General features: G+C 38.8%; 2 protein-coding genes across 3 annotated transcripts; both read left to right on the top strand.

The window, feature by feature from the left end:
* Positions 1-1089: 1089 nt before the first annotated feature.
* zgc:162396 (uncharacterized protein LOC555292 homolog) lies at positions 1090-8732 on the top strand. Its single transcript, XM_023268219.3, has 6 exons — positions 1090-1585; positions 1708-1868; positions 4159-4375; positions 6553-6653; positions 6951-7088; positions 7222-8732. The coding sequence occupies exons 1-6, from the start codon at positions 1475-1477 to the stop codon at positions 7310-7312; spliced, it is 819 nt and encodes a 272-aa protein (XP_023123987.2). The 5' UTR covers positions 1090-1474; the 3' UTR covers positions 7313-8732.
* zgc:162780 (uncharacterized protein YafE) lies at positions 7220-16824 on the top strand. 2 transcript variants are annotated; one of them, XM_023268221.3, is made up of 7 exons: positions 7220-7332; positions 9413-9525; positions 9680-9840; positions 10277-10493; positions 11302-11405; positions 12780-12917; positions 14192-16824. In XM_023268221.3, exons 2-7 carry the CDS (start codon positions 9415-9417, stop codon positions 14286-14288), a joined length of 828 nt encoding a protein of 275 aa, XP_023123989.2. In that variant the 5' UTR covers positions 7220-7332; positions 9413-9414; the 3' UTR covers positions 14289-16824. The 2 variants fall into 2 exon arrangements, with proteins under 2 accessions (XP_023123989.2, XP_054871225.1); XM_055015250.1 differs by lacking the exon at positions 7220-7332 and having other exon boundaries at positions 8862-9525.
* Positions 16825-19599: the final 2775 nt, after the last annotated feature.

Raw genomic sequence — 19599 nt, 5'->3', positions numbered from 1 at the left:
AATGTTCCAAGATGATGAAGCCAGAATTCATGAGGCTCACATTGTGAATGAGTGGTTCAGAGAGCATGAGACATCATTTTCACACGTGGATTGTCCTCCACAGAGTCCAGACCTCAGGCCCATTAAAGATCTTTAGGATGTGCTGGAGAAAACTATGCACAGCGGTCCGACTCTCCCATCATCAATGCAAGATCTTGGCAGAAAATTAATGCATCTCTGGGCCGAAACAAATGCTGTGACTTTGCAGAAGCTTATCAAAATGATGCCACAGTGATTGTGTGTCATTCTCAGAGCTAAAGGCGATCCAACAAAATATTAGTGTGCAACTTTTTTTTTTTTTTTGGACGGGCAGTGTATCATGGTTCCTTCATTTCAGACCCAATGTGGTGAGGCACAATGGCAAAAGTACAAGCATTTCATCTCTGTCTATATACTTAAAGGCCCGATTGCATGTACAGAAAGTGTCACATTTGACTTTTAGAAAATAGCTCAATGCAGTGATACCCACCTGACAGGCTACCTGGAGTCCTATTAAAAGAGAATCTCCATTTTCTGAAAAATAAACACTGAGTTAAGATGAAAAACAGTTTAACTCTCAGAAAAACAATTTTACAAAAATTTACATGCTGATTGGAGAAACATTTTCACTTTATGTTGCAGTTTTTAAACGTCACAGCATTCCATCATTTTTTAAACATAATTTTAGATTTTCTTTAGACAGGTTTTTCTATGAGTATGATTGTGCTAAATGAAAAGGAAGACCTTCAGCTCTGTTTTGTGTTGTCATGTAAGTACAAGCAGATGCATTTATGTGATTGAAGAAGTTTTGTTGCTAAAGCTGGAATGTGTTCCACATTTATTGTGTCACTTTTCAGCAGTACATTTAGAAATTCTCCATGAAAGGGTTAAACAAGAGGCCCTGCCTCTGTTGCACTTTGTTAACAAATCTGCAGCTGAGTTGACTCCTGACATCAGAGGCAGCTTACAACCAGTAAGGAATAGTTTTTTTTTATGCAATCACTTTTACTTTCATTCATATGGCTCTTATTTTAAAGTTATAAAGGCCTCTGTAGTCCTATGTTTGAGGCTGCAGCTAGATTTGCACTGTCACTGTTTGTTAATGATTGGCTCCCTGCCTGTTAGTTTTATATTTAAAAGGTGTGGAAAACTCCACTTCAGGAGGAGGGTGAAGTTAAATGCTGGCAATAGCGCAGAGTGCAAAGTGCAGAACAAGTCTGAACAGAAAAGCGTTTTAACGAAGTCTTCAGCAAGAAGGTTAGAAGATGCAGAACAAAGGAGAAGATATATAGAAATTACATGATACTAAAAGGCAGGGAATGAAACTGCGCCAAACAAGAGACTGAAGGGCAATAAACCGGAACTTTGCTCAACAAGGGAAGGTTGTTCTGCAGCAGAGGTCAGAGAAAATACTTTGAAAACAGAACAGCAAGAGAAGAGTGGAAAAAATACCTCCATGGCATACCAGCTGTTCGAAGGGAAGAATCATGCTTCTGTCTACCAAAAGTATCGCTTTTTACCTCCAACTGAGCTCAAAAACATTATTATCCAGTACTTAGATAAAAAGGTATGTTTTATGGGCATAACAATATGCAGTACATGTTATCATAGCACATAAAGTCCTTTGTTTGTATTATATTATTCTACATGTCTTATTAACAAGTATTTCACATGTGTTACTATCTGCAGAAAGGCCAGCCACATGTGCTGGCAGTGGATCTGGGATGTGGAACAGGTCAGCATTCTCGACTTCTGGCACCGCACTTCAAAGAAGTGGTGGGAATGGACGTCAGTGAGTGTCAGGTGGAGGAGGCCAGAGCAGTGCCAGGGTTCCCCAACGTCACATACAGGTAGGAGAGAGTGAGTAAGCCATGCTAACAGTGTGCCGCCTGTAGAAATGTACTCAATATAAACACAAGTGGTATCACTCTACTTGTATACAGTAACTCTGAATAAGTTTATTTTTCAAACTCCCCTAACCTTCAACTTTAACCTTTAATCTTTATTTAGGCTTTAAATACTGATTGAGGTTCCTACAGAGGGAAAGGAGCTCTGAAGTTTCAGCATGATATTGACACAAGTCTATGAACTTCCAACTGGATGTGTGACTATGTGTAGTGGTGTGTAAAGGATTGCCATCTAAACAATGAAACAGTGTCACATACATTCAAGATTCAGTAAAACAGTCCAAATCTGATCTAGTGCCAAGTTTCAGACAGTAATGCTCCTCAAAGAACTTCAGGACTGTAATACACTTTTCAAAACAACTGGTTACACACATGCACACAGGTCGATGATGCAAGGTTACAACATTCATGCATCCCTCAGCCCCACTCAATGCCCACTACTGCTGCATCCCCAGTGTATCTTCATAGGTGTTAAACATAGTGCTTGGGGATTTAACGCCACTGGACACTGATGTCAAACTTAATGAGAGCTCACGGGACGGATAGTTGGAAATGGTCAACAGGTCATTACCATCATTATCCCTCAAGAACAATTAAACACAGTTTGCCACCCTGGAGAGCCGTACTGAGTAACCCAACCAAAATGAACATATTTTTCAAGTTTTACAAATGGAGAATGAACAAAAATGAAAAACATGCAAGTCAAGCTAGCAGTACATGACTGACCTTGTGATCTAATACGTTTATGGAGACTGTTAGGATGGTAGTAGTCAGAATGTTAACCCCTTTGACGCTTGAATTTATTTACAATTATATAAAAAAAAATATTAGTTGTGTTTTTGCTTTCCAGCTGATGCTAAATGAAGTGGATATTGTTCATTTGTCTATTACACATAGAACATATATGTAGTAATAACAACAGATATATAATAATTTAGGTTCCACTCCAACCGGTCTTACGAGAAACCAGTGCTTGCGAAAGGTTCCGAGGTACGTGTTGAATATGCACAAACCAGCATTGAGGGAACGCATATGCTATCTTGGCTGCAGTCTGAATGGAAGTGGTATGATGTGAATTTGCGGCAATCGGCATCAGGTTGATTGTTCATTTTTATGCAGTGTACTTAGTATTAAGGTAAAGCACTCACTCGACACGTGATGAATGAGCAGCCAGATTGAAAACTTCAAGTCAAATGTGGCATCGAATACAGTCAGATCCATGAGTACTTGGACAATGGCAGTTTTGATATTTTGCCTCTGCACACTGTCACAATGGATTTGAAATGAATAAATTAAGATGTGATTGTAATGTAGACTTTCAGCTTTAATTCAAGGGGTTTAACAAAAACATTGCAATCGTTTAGGATTTTTTTTTCTTTACGTTGGCTCTCCACTTTCATAGGTTGAAAAGCAACTGGACAATTGACTGATAAAGCGGTTTGTTGACCAGGAGTGGCATGCTACCTTGATACGCAATGTTTAAACAAGGTGATAAAAGTTCGCTAGTTGGTTCTCAAAGTTAGTGTCAAGTTTCAGACAGTAATGCTCCTCAAAGAACTTCAGGACTGTAATACACTTTTCAGAACAACTGGTCACACACATGCACACAGGTTGATGATGCAAGGTTACAACATTCATGCATCCCTCAGCCCCACTCAATGCCCACTACTGCTGCATCCCCAGTGTATCTTCATAAGTGTTAAACATAGTGCTTGGGGATTTTACGCCACTGGACACTGATGCAATGTTTGATGATGTCAAACTTAATGAGAGCCATGGGATGGATAGTTGGAAACAGTAAACAAATACAAGCTGAATGATTTATTTATTTTGTGTGGAGTGCAAGATGATTACCCTCAAAATCCATCATCTATACACTGCTTAATCCTCATTAGTGTCCCAGCTGACATAGGGTAACATTCCCCTTATATATTTAAAGTACTGCAACACTTAAGAAACACTTGTAATGGGTTATAAATCAGTCACTCTAAGCACTTTAATAATCATGTACATTGTCATTAATATCTCCCCACATTTTAGTATATCAAGACATGATGGACCAAGAGGAAGATTTGTACAGATACAGAAAATTAACCTCAACGAGATATATTCTGTTTGATTAATGGATCTAATTATTTGTATAACTCAATGGCACCGGTAGGGTTTATTAAGTTGCATTGTCAGCTGCCCAGATAATGTGTCTGCAGCTACATTGGTGATGTGTCTGTTGCAGAAAGGGGACAGCGGAGGAGCTTCCTTTTCCCAATGCCTCTGTAGATCTGTTGACAGCAGCCTCAGCAGCCCACTGGTTTGATCAGTCAAAGTTCCTGGCTGAAGCAAGTCGGGTCTTGAAACCCGGAGGCTGCATTGCTCTGCTGGGCTTCAGTGATTCAAAAACCAAACTCAAATACCAGAACTGTGGAGAAAAACTCAACCACATCTATAAAGAGGTAAGTGCAGAATGAAAGGCCTCTGGTTTCATATGAGCGGTGTAACAGCACCGCTGTCAGCACAGTGAGGAAGTAAGCACCAACATCTAAACACTGAGTTAATAAAAGACTGAAAAGGTGAAGCAACATGAGTTAATAAATTATTTGGGCTTAGCTGTTTTGGCTGCAGAAAGACTGATGGTCTTAAACTGGAAGATTTATGAACCAAAATCTTTCTTCACAGAAACTATAAACTCAAATGGAATTTTTCAGTCTTCTTACATTTCAGCACTGTGAATAATTTTCACATATATTAATAATCTGCAGTTAATACTCAGCAGTACATGAGTTTATTTTGCAACCTCAGCTCCCCTTATGTAGGTCAAACAGACCCTCTAATTATGAAATGAATAATTAATGGAGGCACCACACTGTATATCCCCTTGCTATTTAATGTGTTAATGTACAATATTGTGCCTCCCATTTTGTTTTGCTGGGGTTGTTTGTGTTGTTGATGTCATATTTGTTTGTTTTCTGTTTGTGTGTACATCTTTGGTGAATATAAAAATGAAATAAATAAATGTACAAGCTTACTCAGGAGGGTAAAGGATAGTTGTGGGAATATGCAGTTTGTTTCTTTCTGTGTTAAGCTGCAGACAAAACACAGTTTATCTAATTTAACGCAACAACTAAAATCAAGGAGAAACAGATACCGCTGGTCTGTCCAGTGGTAGAGAAACAACTATATTCCAACACCAGTAAAGCTCAGTTAACAAATAATCATGTATCGTTATTTTTTTCTGTGCATTAAATCAAAAAGTAAAATTTGTTCTTATTTACATTCTGTGACTGTCTCTTGATATAAAACAGTCAGGGTCAGTGACTCTGCTTATCTTCCTAAAGTTTTGCTATCATATTGAAGTTGCCAGGTATAGTACCGTCATGCCTCAGTAGAGGTTAATATAGTATATAGTTCTGCATACTCTGACCCACAGCATATCCACAGCACTATGCACCTCATTAGCATTCTGCTATGGAGGGCAAAACAAAACATCCATCCATCCATTATTTATGGGGCGCTGAAGTGTGTCCCAGCTGACTTACTGTGAAGGCAGAGGACACCTTGGACAGGTCACCAGTCTATCAGAGGGCTACATATAGAGACAAACAATCACACTCACATTCACACCTATGGACAATTCAGAATCACCAATTAACCTCAGCATGTTTTTGAACTGTGGGAGGAAGCCAGAGTACCTGAAGAAAATCCATGCATGCACAGGAAGAACATGGAAACTCCACGCAGTGTAGAGCCCACGCCCAGGCCGGGACGCGAACCAAGGATCATATAGTTGCAAGGTGACAATGCTAACAACCAACCCACTGTGCAAAAAAACCCTGTGCCTTATTTGTATTTATTTAAATCACAATTGTCTTGGGTGGTCCACAGCCCAGGATACAGTGATGGTGCCCCTGCAAAAAATATAGCAATACTACTATAACTATTACTATTACTACTACCACTAATAATAATAATAATAATAATGATAATAATAATAATCTCAGCATCTTTCGTAAGTGGTGCTAAAGGTGATTTACAAAAAAAGACATAAAACTTTGAAAAAAAAAGACTGAAGAAAATTTCAGAAGCTACTACTCTACAAATGTCTCTACAGATGGGTTTTAACATGCTCGACTGACTGAGCTGTTCTGACAGTAAGGTGGTGCTTGTTCACAATGCTGGGGCTAAAACAGTAAAAGCATCGTCCCATTTTGTTTTAAGACCAGCCCATGCAATTTTTAACAGCAACTGATTCTCTATTCTGAGGGATGTAGTTGCAGGATAAGGGGTTTAAAGTTCTGAGATGTCAACTGGAGCCAGACTATGTACTTCTTAAATAGAAGTTAAAAGTAAAACAGTGTTAAGGGGCATTGTTTTAATAGAACATTTACATGCAGGGAGTTGAGCACTGCTATTAAAACAGTACAGAAAGAACCATGCAGGCCTGCTTTAATGTACAGTTAAAATCTTCAACAAAACTTGCTATGTGCAGACTAATATCCACAGTCTACATCTGATGGGTCAGACAAGACAGTACCAAACCTGGCAACCCAGCAGTAATCAGTGTGCTTACTCATTTTACATCCACTATTTAAATATCTTAAATTGCTGAACATCTGCACTGACTCACTTTCAGGTAAACCAGGTGCTGTTGCCATACACAAGCGAAAGAGTAGCTCTAGCCGAGAATAAGCTGGAAAAGCTGTACTCTGCCATCCCCTTTCCAGACAAAGAGAGGTAACTACAAGACCTACCTGACCTAAAGCTATACCTATCCATTGTCTGCTGTACCCTTCAAAGGCAGAGACAGTATTAAGTTGTATGTCAGAAGTATGCTGCCTCATTTTCTTCCATTTTATGCTTCTTTGAAAGAGAATTCAGCAGCAGTAATACAAAAACTTCACCAAGCTGAATAGAGCTTGTCATCTTAGCTGCATCATGCTAATGATTTTCTTTATAGAAAATGAGTCATTATTGCTATTCTACAGTCTGTTTTTTCACTTTCGCTTTATTTATTTTATATCGATCCAAAAGGATTGATTGTTTTCAGGCAAAGTATGTGAGATCAGTGAGGACTCTGGTGGGATTCATTGAGAGTTGGTCCATGTTCCAAACCTACAAGTCAAAAGACCCCAAACGTGCTGAAGAACTGCTGGTCAACACTCAGAAAAGGTCAACTACACTCTCTCACATTCAGATTGTGATATGTTACTATTATAGTCTGATGATGTTTACTCTTCAGTTATTCTCTGTTATTAGAAACTGTCTGAGTGATCTGAATGACCAATCACTGTGCTCCTTCCAGGCTTCTGGAGCAGATGGGAGTCACATCTCCAGATACTGAAATAGAGCAGGAACTGGAATTTTACTGTGTCCTGGCATCCAAACCACAATGATCAACACTAAAGCACTGGATGTATGTTTCTGGAGACAGAGAGGATGTGTGTGTTTCAGAGATGCTTCAATTTACAATTTATAAAGAATCTATGCTTTATGCATTAAGGAGTGTGTTTGTTAAATAAACCATCGTTCCCTCAGTATACAACTCCTTCTGTATTCTACAAGGTTTCTCCAACACAAAGTATGTTTCATTTTGCAGTGAAATAACTTCTCAAACTATTTCCCACTCCACAGCTGATCCCTTTGATGCTCACTGAGATATTACATAACTGGCAACAAAATCTTTTGAAATTTAATGTGCCTACCACTGTTCACAGATGGGGTGCTTGGATACTTCTGTATAAATGAAATCATTCTTTTTTAGCCAAGCTTTTGAAAACATGGCACTGCAGGTGGCCTTTTTAAAAAAACATTATTATAACTACTTCAATACCGCTTCTTTAATCTTTATTCAGAGAATTTTTGGCCATGAATCCATTGGGTTCATGGTCTCTATGTGCATCCTTTACATATGTACTGAAGTACAGAACTGGGTGATCTCTCATTAAAAAACCAAAAAAAACAGGATCAAGTGGTGTGTAAGGTTCCTTCACATGAGAGAAAACATGATGTTGTGATGAGTACATTTTCAATATTCAAAACGCTACAGGTGCACTGTGTAGGATTAAGACAATATGAAGTACACCTCTAGTGAATATACTGCACCCTATTCGATTAGATGCGATTGGATGAGTTGACTGGCCATTGTAGTATAAAATAATGTATCTCTTATGATTGTGAAAATAAAATCTTAAAGACATTCCATTGTTGTGTAACTAGCATTTAACTGACTTTGTGAAGGTGAAGCATTGGAGCACTGAACTCCAGCATTAACAGCCGCTGCTGGCGTTCTGTACCTCAAGTAGTGTTTTTTTTTTCTGATTATCCTTCGCCGTGTTGGTGTTCTGTGCAGGATAGTTATGGTCTGTAAACTTCTGTTAATTGTCGCCTATCGGCGTTCTGTGCATTAGTGTATTTTTACTGACCAATTCTGTTGTGTTGGCGTTTTGGTGTCAGACTTAATAGGTTTAATTCTGTGGTTCTTCGCCACATGGGCGTTCAGTAATACTCCGCCGCTTTGGCGTATTCAGTTCAGACTCTCAGCTACGTGATTGTTTTTGTGATAGCCCCTGGATCCAGCTTTCCTAGCTTTGTGTTACTTAGCCCTGGTTAGCTTTCCTGAGTTTTTTTTTTTTTTTTTAGTTTGAGTTGTCTTTAGTGTAGTAGTCAGAATCCTAGTGTCTCTTAGTTTATTTTTCTCCACCCTGCCCTCGAGCGTTCAGTTTTGGTTTGACCCGTCCCTAGTTCCTTCTCCTTTCCCTCTCTCGCTTCAGTATTGTGCTTTGGTTGGTTCTTGTAATAAACCTTATTTCTGCATTTTCTGTGTGCTGTTTTCTGTCTGCGCCTGGGTCTGTCTTCCCGTGACACCATGCTTCTGTGCAGCATTTTAGATATGTTGAAAAAATAGCTTAAAAAACAAAGCAGCATGCATACAATGAAGATTCAATTCTGAATCATAGACTGTATGTCCTGGATTGGATTATGACTTAAAGAACCAAAGAAAACCACCAGAGTCCCACCCCCACATTCTTACCTCTCCCTCATCACCTCCAGGGGGCTTCATCGACTCAGACAGAAACACATACCATCACATGACCCTTAAGCTGACCCTTACAGACATTTTCAGTTTGGCCTGATTTCCATTTAATGTAATTAATAGATTTCAAAATATATATACTGGTACCTATTGTGCACAGAAATAAACACATAGCTTATATTAATAAATGAAAGGTATTGCAGTTGTCCCTTTAAATGCCCTAATTATGAAACATAGCACGTATGAGTGGATCTAGTGGGACCTCCCAGTTCTCAAGCACCCCACTGTGTCCCTCTTTTGTTTGTATCTATGAGTGTGAGACTGTGTGTGTGTGTTTGTGTATTTGACTGCTGCCAGAGAGGAATTCAGTCTCTTTAGTGTGGAGGTTTGCTCCTCTATCTGGTAAGAAGACATAAACTTGTGTGCTTTAATCTTTTTTTTTTTTGATATCATCATCCAGCCATGGCTCACCGTCTGTTTGAAGGCAAAGACCATGCTGCTTCCTATTGGAAATACAGGATCTCTCCATCAGATCATCTAATGCAACAAGTGTTTGACTTCTTGGAAAAGCAAGTAAGTACAGCAGGAGGACGGCTTCTGTGTTACTAATTCAATAAGGAAGTACTGCAAGACAGAAATGTTGAGACTGCATTACAGGTGTCATTACCAATGAACAGTGTCAGTTAAGTTTTCTGGAAAGCCCATAACATTTTAAATATGTTGTCAGAAAGGTCGGCCCTTTGAGCTGGCAGTGGACGTGGGCTGTGGCTCAGGACAGGGAACACTGCGACTGGCCAAACACTTTGCTTCTGTGGTGGGGACAGACGTGAGTCCTGCTCAGCTAGAAGTGGCTTCACATTATGCTAAAGAGCCAAACATTACTTATAGGTAAGCACGGACCTACGTAAACTATACAGGACACAGCATGTGGAAGACATATTAAATGCACCGTGTCTCCTAATTGATTAGTTTTCTTGTATTGTTGTTGAAATCTGTGTTTTTTCCATTTCTGAAGAGTGTGCCGTCAAGCAAGCCCAATAAAATGCATGATGAGATGTTAAGAAACCATTACAATGACTATCACATCATTTGTTCAGCTCTGTTAATCTACTTTACTGAATCTTAGCTCGACCAGAAACAATGTTCTGTAGCAAGCGCCTCTCAGCATGACCGACTTTCACAAGACAAGGGTCACATTGTTCCTGCTCGAGCTTTGTGTTGTCAGAAGTTTTGCATAAACACCCCGTATGTTGCTCCTGGTAAAGTTGGAAAGTTATTCTGCGGCTGGTGAAGAGTTTTGCTATCGCTCCTGTTCCATCTTCAGACAGTGTGTTGCAGAGGAGCTGCCGTTCGCTGACAGCTCAGTGGACCTGGTGACGGCCATGTCTGCCTTCCACTGGTTTGACAGGCCACGCTTTCTCCGAGAGGCCCACAGGGTCCTGAAGCCTCGCGGCTGCTTGGCTCTGCTCAACTACACTGTTGACATGGAGCTCAGCTACCCTGACTGCTGCTCACACACACTGAACCAAATCTGCAAAGAGGTACTGGCAGAATAGTCACCTGAGAGAAGCTCTGAATGTAAACTGATGTACATGTGACCACAACTGCAAAAAGAGATACACTATGAGGCAGTACTGTTAAAACTGGGACTTGTAGTTATACAGTATGCACACATTATCAGTCATCTCTTATTCAGTGTCCAGAAATGTCGCTTTCAGTTCAGTTCAGGCCTTGATTCCATTTTTGTAAGTGCACAAAAAGGCTGGGGCAATCTAAAGTTAAAGATTTTACATGCTTTATATCAAAAACATGAAATACTGCAACTTATTAGTAGTATTTACTATTGCTGTTACACATTTCACCTGTCCAGACACAGGATATCTGTGACGAATACGATTACATGCAATGGGTACAACAGAAACATTGATTCAGATTTTATTTATAGTAAGTGTAGTAAAACAAGTTGTGAAAAAGAGGTGCAAAAGTGATGAATCTGTTGATGTAGTGGAAATAAACTGTACCTCACCATCATCAATTTTAGCCTTAGATCAGCTGGTTTTCTGTTCAGGCAATGTATTGCCTTGACTCTAAAATGAACAGCACTACCATCTAGTGGAGGTTTCTGGTAAAACATTTCTCAACTGAGCAACACGCTTTAGTTAGGCTGCATATGTTTCTCAGCAGGACATCATTAAAAATACACACCAACACTGTATAGATGTTAAAGCATCTTTACTACTGCATGAGTATTGCTGCACAGAACGTACCTAGTTCATATGATTTGTCATTACATTAACGAAGTGATGAAAATTAACAATCTAATGACTTCTTTCTGTTAAATTCAATCAGTTTTATGCAGCTTTGCACCCATACCGCAGTCCCTGCCTTGGTCTGAGCTCTATTAATTTGTACCGGGAGTCATATGAGTCTCTTCCTTACCCTGACAAGGAATGGTGAGTGACAGCATGCTATATCCCAGATAGAAACATTGTCAGAGTTAGAGTTCAGAGATCTGATTTTTACTGTCAGCCATTTTGTAAAGGAGCCTTTATCATCTCCAGATTTTACCATGTCTTTTTCTGGAAAATCAGGATACTGAAATATTTTACCAGGACAAATTTGTAGGGTTTGGAAGCAGTGGTCTAACCCACTTTCTTAGTTTTTGAGAAAAATGGGTTCAAAATTTTGAATGGTCAAACATTTAAAGCACAACTGTAACGCAATGACTGAAAAAAAGAAAAAAAAGTACAATGTAAGATGGCAAACATCCCACTTGTGGATCTATAACTGCACAAGCTATCAAATCCAAAGATAGAGGCGCTCAAAAGAAATGTTAAAATCATAAACTTATGGAGGAAAAGTATAGATAACTGTTCAGAGATATATTCTTACTTTCAAATCAGATAAAACCGCTTTAACAGATCAAACATATTACAAAACAAATTTTAAAAAAATATCACGCAGGACTGAGTTGGTTAATAGACGCAAAAATGTTAGGACCAACATAACTAGCAATTAATACAACAAAGCAGGACTAATTAAAAGAATATACTTGTGGAAATACTGCTAGTAATTAAAAATATATATAAAATAAAAAACAGACACAAAAATGTACTAAAAGCTTCATTTGGTCTTCCATAGGTTTTCAATCGAGTTAAATCCACCATATTTATGCTGTAAATGCTGACTGTCATCGATGGAATGTCTAAAAGTAAAATGCCTGCAAGTTCACGCAAGAGACAACATAATTTGGGACATGGCTGTAAAGCCAAATAATCTGCTGTTAGAATATTTGAAGACTCTTCACTTTGTCTTATATCGGCTCATTCCCACATACACACAGACAAAATGTTTCAGCTGTTTAAAGTCTGTGTAACGCAGCAAAATGTCATGACGTCATGCCTTGAGTATCACAAAAATAAGCTTCAAAATGTGACTCAGGGCAATATACGAATGAACCCAAAGAGTCAATTAATAGAATTAAAAATAAGCATAGAGGTGATTTTAAAAGGTTGTGTGTTAGACCACTTTGCCACTAAAATCTAGACCATAAAATCTGACAGAAATTATATAAAACTCAGTTTGGATTTTTTTATTGTTTAGACCACTCTGCTTCTAACCCCCTCTTTTAACTGGTTTCATTTGACTGGTTTCCTCCTTGCTCTGTTTCCCGGTAATCTGTACACAACACTGATATGTCAAAGCAGTGATGCTACATTATGCTCTACAAAAACAAGAACAATAGAAATATTTATATTTTGTATATTTGGCATGTACAGAGTGCAACTATAATACATCCACTGACTTATTGCTTTCATGTATTACAGGCAGGAGTGTGTGTGGGACAGAAGGCCGATGCCTCTGTCCAGCTACATGGGGCTTGTGGAGTCTTTCTCCAGTTATCAGGCTCTGCTGAGAGACGATCCACAGAAGGCCTCCAGTCTGTCCCAGGCCATCTGTCAGAGGTAAACTGAGCCTTCTGCCACACACAAGTAACTCAGTTTCCACACACACTGACCAGCCACAACATTAAAACCACTGACAGGTGAGGCGAATGAGCCATAACATGTAAAATCTATCCATCCATCCATTATCTATACACCGCTGAATCGTCATCAGGGTCGCAGGACTACACAGAGAGACAAACAAGCACACTCACATTAGAGTTACCAATTAACCTCAGCAAGTTTTTCTACTGTGGGAGGAAGCTGGAGAACCTGGAGAAAACCCACACATGCACAGGGAGAACATGCAGACTCCATGCAGAAAGATCCCAGGTAGGGACACGAACCAGGATCTCTTAGCTGTGAGGAGACAGCGCTAACCACCAAGTCACTGTGCAGCCCCATGTAAAATCTACCAAACCTTAAAACATGTTCCCACCTGATCCACTAAATCAGTTGATGTTTTAGGTATAATAAAAGTATTTAGTAAAGCCGTGCAATATTTTACTTTCATCAGTATTTCCAGGCCCCTGATATGCATGAGGGCTGGATAGAGATTTCTTTTTAATTGGTGCTACTTCTTCCAACATAACATAGCCTAACATGAAATTTTCAGGGCTGGAATACAGTTTTAATCAGTGTTAAAAACAGTAACAAAATCAAATTTACATCCACTTCAGGTGTCCTTATCTAAAGCCAAAATTGTGTTTTTGTTCTGTATGATTTTTTTTCTTCTAAAAGCAACTTTGTGCATTAATAATTGTGCTGACAAAATGTTTTTAGAAAGAAGGTGAACTTTTTGCATGGCTCTGTTAAATATTCTAAATTTAAACTGGTGAGGAACAGTTCAAGGAACAGGTGTCGAAGCTAAATTTCCAGATCCAAACCTGATCAAGTATCCATAGAAAGCATTCTAACAAGTCTGATCCACAGACGCCCAGAAGACCCAAATGATTTGCTGGCAACATCCTGGTGGTACAAGGGGACCAACACGATATTAAAAAGTTGGTTTTAATGTTGTAACTGGCTGATCTGTGTTTATGCGTAACGATTTATATTAACAGTTAAATAATCCTTAACATTAAGTGTGATATATTCCGTATTTTTCATGTCCAATATGAAAATGAACCTGATAAACATACAGACAAGTTTTATGGATAAGAATATTGTTTTGTGAAAAAAATGACGTTGGTTTTGCAGAGTCCTTTAAAATGGTGAGGTAGGTTTCTTGGTTCTTCTGAACTGCTCCCTCTGGTTGAATTCTGCTACTCTGTCTCCTGTGTTCCTCTACCCAGGCTCATGTCTGTAATGGGGGTGACCTCTGCAGAGACAGAGGTGCTGGTGGCTGTCAAGTATTTCTACCTTTTGGCCTGCAAACCACAGGAAGCCTGACTCCTGCCAACGCCTGCATTTTTAACAAAGTCATGAAGCTTATTAAGGACACAGAAACACAGAAAGTTGATTTTATCAACCTTTCTTTGCGAGCATGTTTCTTTTTGACATCTAAAATGTAGATAAAGATAATGTGTTAGCTGTTGCTTACTGATGTGAACCTAAACAAATACTTAAGGTCTCTAAGAAGTATTGTATATGGTGGCCAGTGTTACTTTGTTACAGACAACTGGATGAGAAGATTGATGGTACTTTCATGTCTTTATGTCACATGTGTGTAACCATGAGTGTGAGTTTCTTTTAAATGTTGTCTGGGGGCCTTTACCTTTTTTGCATCACTTTATATTGGAAATTCCTCATGCAAAGGAAAACACAAACTTCAGACAGGAGATGGCAATTTGATATACACTACCAGTCAAAAGTTTGGACACACCTTCTCATTCAATGCTTTATTATTTTATACATTGTAGATTAATACTGAAGATATCAAAACTATACAAGAATACATATGGAATTATGCTGTAAACAAAAAAGGGTGAATCATCAGTATTAATCTACAATGTAGAAAATAATACAAATAAATAAAAAGCATTGAATGAGAAGGTGTGTCCAAACTTTTGACTGGTAGTGTATAATGGATTATATATGCATATATAAAAAAACTGAGTATCACATGAGTGCAAAGATGAACAAAATTAACTTCACAAGTGAAGAGTTCTAATCTATGACAAAGCTCCAGTTTAAAAAAAAAATTACATTCATTATCCCATATATGCATCAATTTACGCATAGACTGAGTTGTTGTATGAGCTCATAATTCCGATTTTTATAATTCAAAGTAAGAGAAAGTGCTGAAGGAAAACACCTGCCCCACACTGAAGCATTACTGCATTGGTCAAACTATAGTTGTTTTCTGCATCTTCCATGTTTTTTATTGGTACTGCCAAATGGACATGCTCTATATTGAAGGGTGATACATTTTCCAGCTGAAATCTACGCCCATGTATGTAGCTGGAGCTGGCAGTCAAGGCGTAAGACGGCAGCTTACACTTGTTTTTTTGTTTTTGTTTTTTTAAAGATTCATCCTTGAAAAAAAGAGAGAGAGAGATTTAGTGGTACTCATAGAATCTTTGAACAAAGCCAGACAAGCAGTCTTCATTGAAAAAAAATGCTTTTCTTTCAAGAATAAGGACATTTCTAAGTGACTCCAAACTTTTGAATGCTAGTCTAAGTCAACATGTGAAGTATTTGGCGAGGTTGTTTTACTATGTACCACTAGAGGGAGGCATGTGATCAAAAAAGTCTAAGTGATCACTGGCACTTTGCTGGACACAGGTTACCTTCTTGTTGATCTGTGACCTGGCAGAGGACCAGCACCAGTGGGACGGCCCTTTGTTGAGTGGAAGAGGTCAGAAAGTGGAAAGTGTGCAGTCATACCAAATAACTTTCAATGACCGGATAGACTTCCTCTCACGTTTACAGGCCAGAAGTGATTTGAAAAAAAAAGACGAACTCTTGTTTTTCCTATGTTGATGTGTTCATCTGACCATGTGCCACATTGGAGGGAAAGAAATCCACTTTCACCTGAAGAAGTAAATGGAGCTCATGTGATTATTCTGAATGTTAGAAGCCATTCTCATCATCTCTTCATCTTTATTTGAAAGTGTATCGCAACTTTTTCGGAGAATCTTACAGAGATAATTTAAGATTTAGATTTTTTTTTTTAACTTCACAGCACCCTCTTGTTCACACATTCATAGACAGCTATTTCACTTTTCAGGAATAATAACTGTTTTTGGTGTAGGTTTGTGGACTACAGTGGATTTAGGTGTTTGTTTTGTCACAGCGAGCACAACAACCGTTTTTATTTTCATTTATAAAGAGCTCTCCTCAGCAGAAATGAGTAATTGTGAGCTGTCTTTACTGCGGATAAATCCTCTGTTTTGTTCTCTTACTCTTTATTAGTGTTGCTGACTTAGTTATTAGTCATATTTGTTATGCTTTAGCAGTCTTCATCCCTTACTTAGAAGGCCTGACCTGATACTAAACCATAATTTGTTCTGGAGGTATTTATTTCAGACACACTGTAGTGCCGGCAGTGCAGGAGTATTAAAGCATCAGTACATTTGTGCTGCTGGTAGCTGCTGGCATGGCTGGAGGTCATTCCTTGACTGTGACTGGCAGGTGTTGCAAGTGGGCATGTGTGTATTATCTGCACTCAGTGTCACACAGATGCATAAAGTCAATTTTCTTCTTTTTGGCCTTGAGGTATTTTAGATTTTTAACTCTGACTCCTATTCCTTACAGCAATCACACTGTCTAAGCCTGTGTATGTGTACACATGTTCTAATTAGTTTCCTGAATTACACATTATCACTGGCCAAAAGGAATAAATTTGGTGGTTATATCACAGAATTCTCACCCCTGTTTCTTCTACTGATCTGCATGCGTTTGGCACTGGGGATCAACTCTCCAGCATTGAAGCAGCACTGTGGAAATAGGTCTGGTTGTTGAGTAAACTTTGATTTTCCAGAAATTATTGAAATCCTAGTTTAACAGTCAGTCACGTTTGTTGTCTTTATCAGTTCTGGGTATATAATGTAATATTGATTCTTATCGTGATGCAGTCCTCAGGGTGGCACAATGGTGCAGGTTTGCATGTTGCGTGTTCGTGTTTTTTCTAAACCTGTGTGGGTGCTCCAGCTTCCTCCCACAGTCCAAACACATGCTTGGCTGAAGGTGGGAGTATGAGTGTGCGTGGTTGTCTGTCTGTTTGTGTTGGTCCTGTTATGGACCAGAGTATATCCCACCTCTCACCTAATGTCAGCTGGATAGAGCTCACTGCAACCCCGATAAAATAGGTGATGGAATTATCTGGTTCTCTGTAACTGTATCCTTAACATCCAAATGTGATTAATGAGATATTTGTAACAGATTGAGACTTGGGACAAACTACATCCTCAGGCTATGTGCAACAATTTAGAGTGTTCACTCTGGTAAATCCGAGCCTTCCTTTCTGCCTGTTGCAGCTGTATGAGCTCAAAGCTCCACTCAGATCTGTTACAAACACCGTGCTATTACCTGCTATCTTATTGATGGGATCAATAGCTGTCGGTCCGGTGAAATTAGATCTATTCTCCGGAGCTGCTGAAAAGACTCAGCACATGCTCAGCTTCAAGTGATTTATTTTTATTGATCTGTTTGTGAAATCTGTCTTTTCACAATAGCTTCCTCAGTCACTGTATCAGTGTCTGCAGTCTCTTCATCTAAATGGACTGTAGGTCACAGATCTGTGTGTGATTCATACACACAAGTACTCATTTACATTACAGCACTTATATTTGAATATACAAATGGGGCTAATTTGCATTTTCATTTGTATTAGGCACATCTTTCCTCCTTCAACTATGTTTGAAACAAAGACGACTGCAATGATTAAACAGAAAATAAAAAGCCCTCAGGAGGTTTATTCAGGTGTTGGAGAGCATGTGTAATTTGTCATGGAAGAAAATGGACTGTGCTGCTTTTCGTCAGTGATGCCAGGCTCAGATAGTTACTCTCCTTCTGGTCAAATACTGCAGGGTTAGTTGGACTGACTTCAAACCCAGCGAGCTGTGCTGTCAAACAGTGAGCAGTACTGTGTCTGCTCCACAGATGTTTCCATCTCCTCAGTGAAGCTGCGCATCACACTACTGTCTTACTGGATCTGGGGTAAAACTAAACACCCTAAATCAGTACTTCCACATTAAAAAAGTTTTTTCATAATTAACCTTTAACACAATATGTAGCAAAGGTTTGGTGATTGGTTTCATCCACTGACAAAGCAGTGATACCCAATGTTCCCTGTAATTTTTCATGAGTGTGAGCAAACACACAAACTCCCTGAGCGTTCCTTGGACCACTGTGAGCAACATCAGACATGTGCACTGTGGTCACACCAGCATCGCATCCATTCAAGTTACATGGTTCATTAAAAGAATCAAATTACAGCATTTACATTTCTGTTAAAACACTTTGTCAACAGGAGCCAGTTGAAGGCTGCAGTGATTTTAGTGACACTACAATGTATAAGAGTGAAGTTATTGAATATTTGTCTCTCTTTACTGTTGCAGTGGTTTTGCAAATTGCAGACGGACCCTGTTCACTCCATAGACACCAATGTTATTCCTGTAGCTTGAAAGACAGCTACTTTTGATAAAACTGGGCTTGTAGCACATTGTCTGCCTTGCAACAATGGGAAAGAGGCACCGTTTATGTTTTGACAACCTATATCTAACGAGTTATTGATGCTGGAAGTCCGAATCTGTGAATATCTTTCCAACTTTACTGAACTTGGGGCCACTACCACGTAAGGAGTGATATATTTAATTTTGAAAAAAACATTTAGCCATATTTAAAGCTTTAAGTGCTTTATTAACACGGAACTAAAAATTTTGTATTGTTTTATTATCACAGGTTCTGTCTGAAAAGAGGTGGCATCATTTTAAACAGTGAAATCAAACTAATAAAATGTAATGACCAACCAGTGAGTAATACTGGATTCTGCAAAAACATAAACAACTTTTTTAAAATCTAAATCTTATCTTAACACAGTTAATGTATTAACTTATTTTTGTGTGTATGCATGTATTTATTGATTTATTTAGTACTGTTAACATATCAGAGTTCTGAGTGAGTTTTTCGTAAGATAGGCAAAGGCCACTTATTGATTACATATAGGCTCTTAAATGTTTATTAAAAACTGAAAAGCATTAAAAAAAAAAACAACAGGCATTTATTGAGTCACTAAAATACTGTAGAGTACAGACCACATCAGCATGATTATAAGCATCCTCTGGTAAATGAACAACCAGATACTGATGTCTCTCATCATATGGACTTCAGGAGATGACTGGGGGATGATAAACTGTGACCTACTGGTTGGGTTCTCTCTATTCTCATGTTTCTTACATGTTTGTCCCCTGACAGCCGGGTCATAATGTTTTTTGAGCAACACACCATACTATGACGTTTTTACAATGATGGTTCTACTATGGAACCAGTTTGACATGTTCAGGTGTTCTTTGTGTGAAAACTCAGAGATTTCAGGGATCAGAAGGTGGTTTTCAACTTTCTTTGTTAACTTTCTGCCTCAACTTGAAACTAAATTTCCTTCACTAACCCAGCCCTCTGGACTTCCAGGAAGCTGTGTTCCTATTGGCTGTCCAGGTGGCTGATTGGTGTTATTAGGAACACCTGAGCAGCTCAGTGTCTTCCTGCTTTATTTAGCTGCAGACAAACATTTCCTCTGCTCTTCACCACAGAACCGGGT

The sequence above is a fragment of the Amphiprion ocellaris genome, chromosome 11 (genome assembly GCF_022539595.1).
Source record: "Amphiprion ocellaris isolate individual 3 ecotype Okinawa chromosome 11, ASM2253959v1, whole genome shotgun sequence".
Classification (NCBI taxonomy): Eukaryota; Metazoa; Chordata; class Actinopteri; family Pomacentridae; genus Amphiprion; species Amphiprion ocellaris.
This window is presented reverse-complemented; position numbering and strand designations above follow the sequence as displayed.

Bases quoted from the DNA above. Each gene is read 5' to 3' on its own strand.
- zgc:162396 (XM_023268219.3), top strand. From the start codon at position 1,475: ATGGCATACCAGCTGTTCGAAGGGAAGAATCATGCTTCTGTCTACCAA. The intron at 1,586-1,707 runs GTATGTTTTATG...TACTATCTGCAG, and splicing joins TCCAGTACTTAGATAAAAAG to AAAGGCCAGCCACATGTGCT. The intron at 1,869-4,158 runs GTAGGAGAGAGT...TGTCTGTTGCAG, and splicing joins TTCCCCAACGTCACATACAG to AAAGGGGACAGCGGAGGAGC.
- zgc:162780 (XM_023268221.3), top strand. From the start codon at position 9,415: ATGGCTCACCGTCTGTTTGAAGGCAAAGACCATGCTGCTTCCTATTGG. The intron at 9,526-9,679 runs GTAAGTACAGCA...ATATGTTGTCAG, and splicing joins TTGACTTCTTGGAAAAGCAA to AAAGGTCGGCCCTTTGAGCT. The intron at 12,918-14,191 runs GTAAACTGAGCC...TCCTCTACCCAG, and splicing joins TCCCAGGCCATCTGTCAGAG to GCTCATGTCTGTAATGGGGG.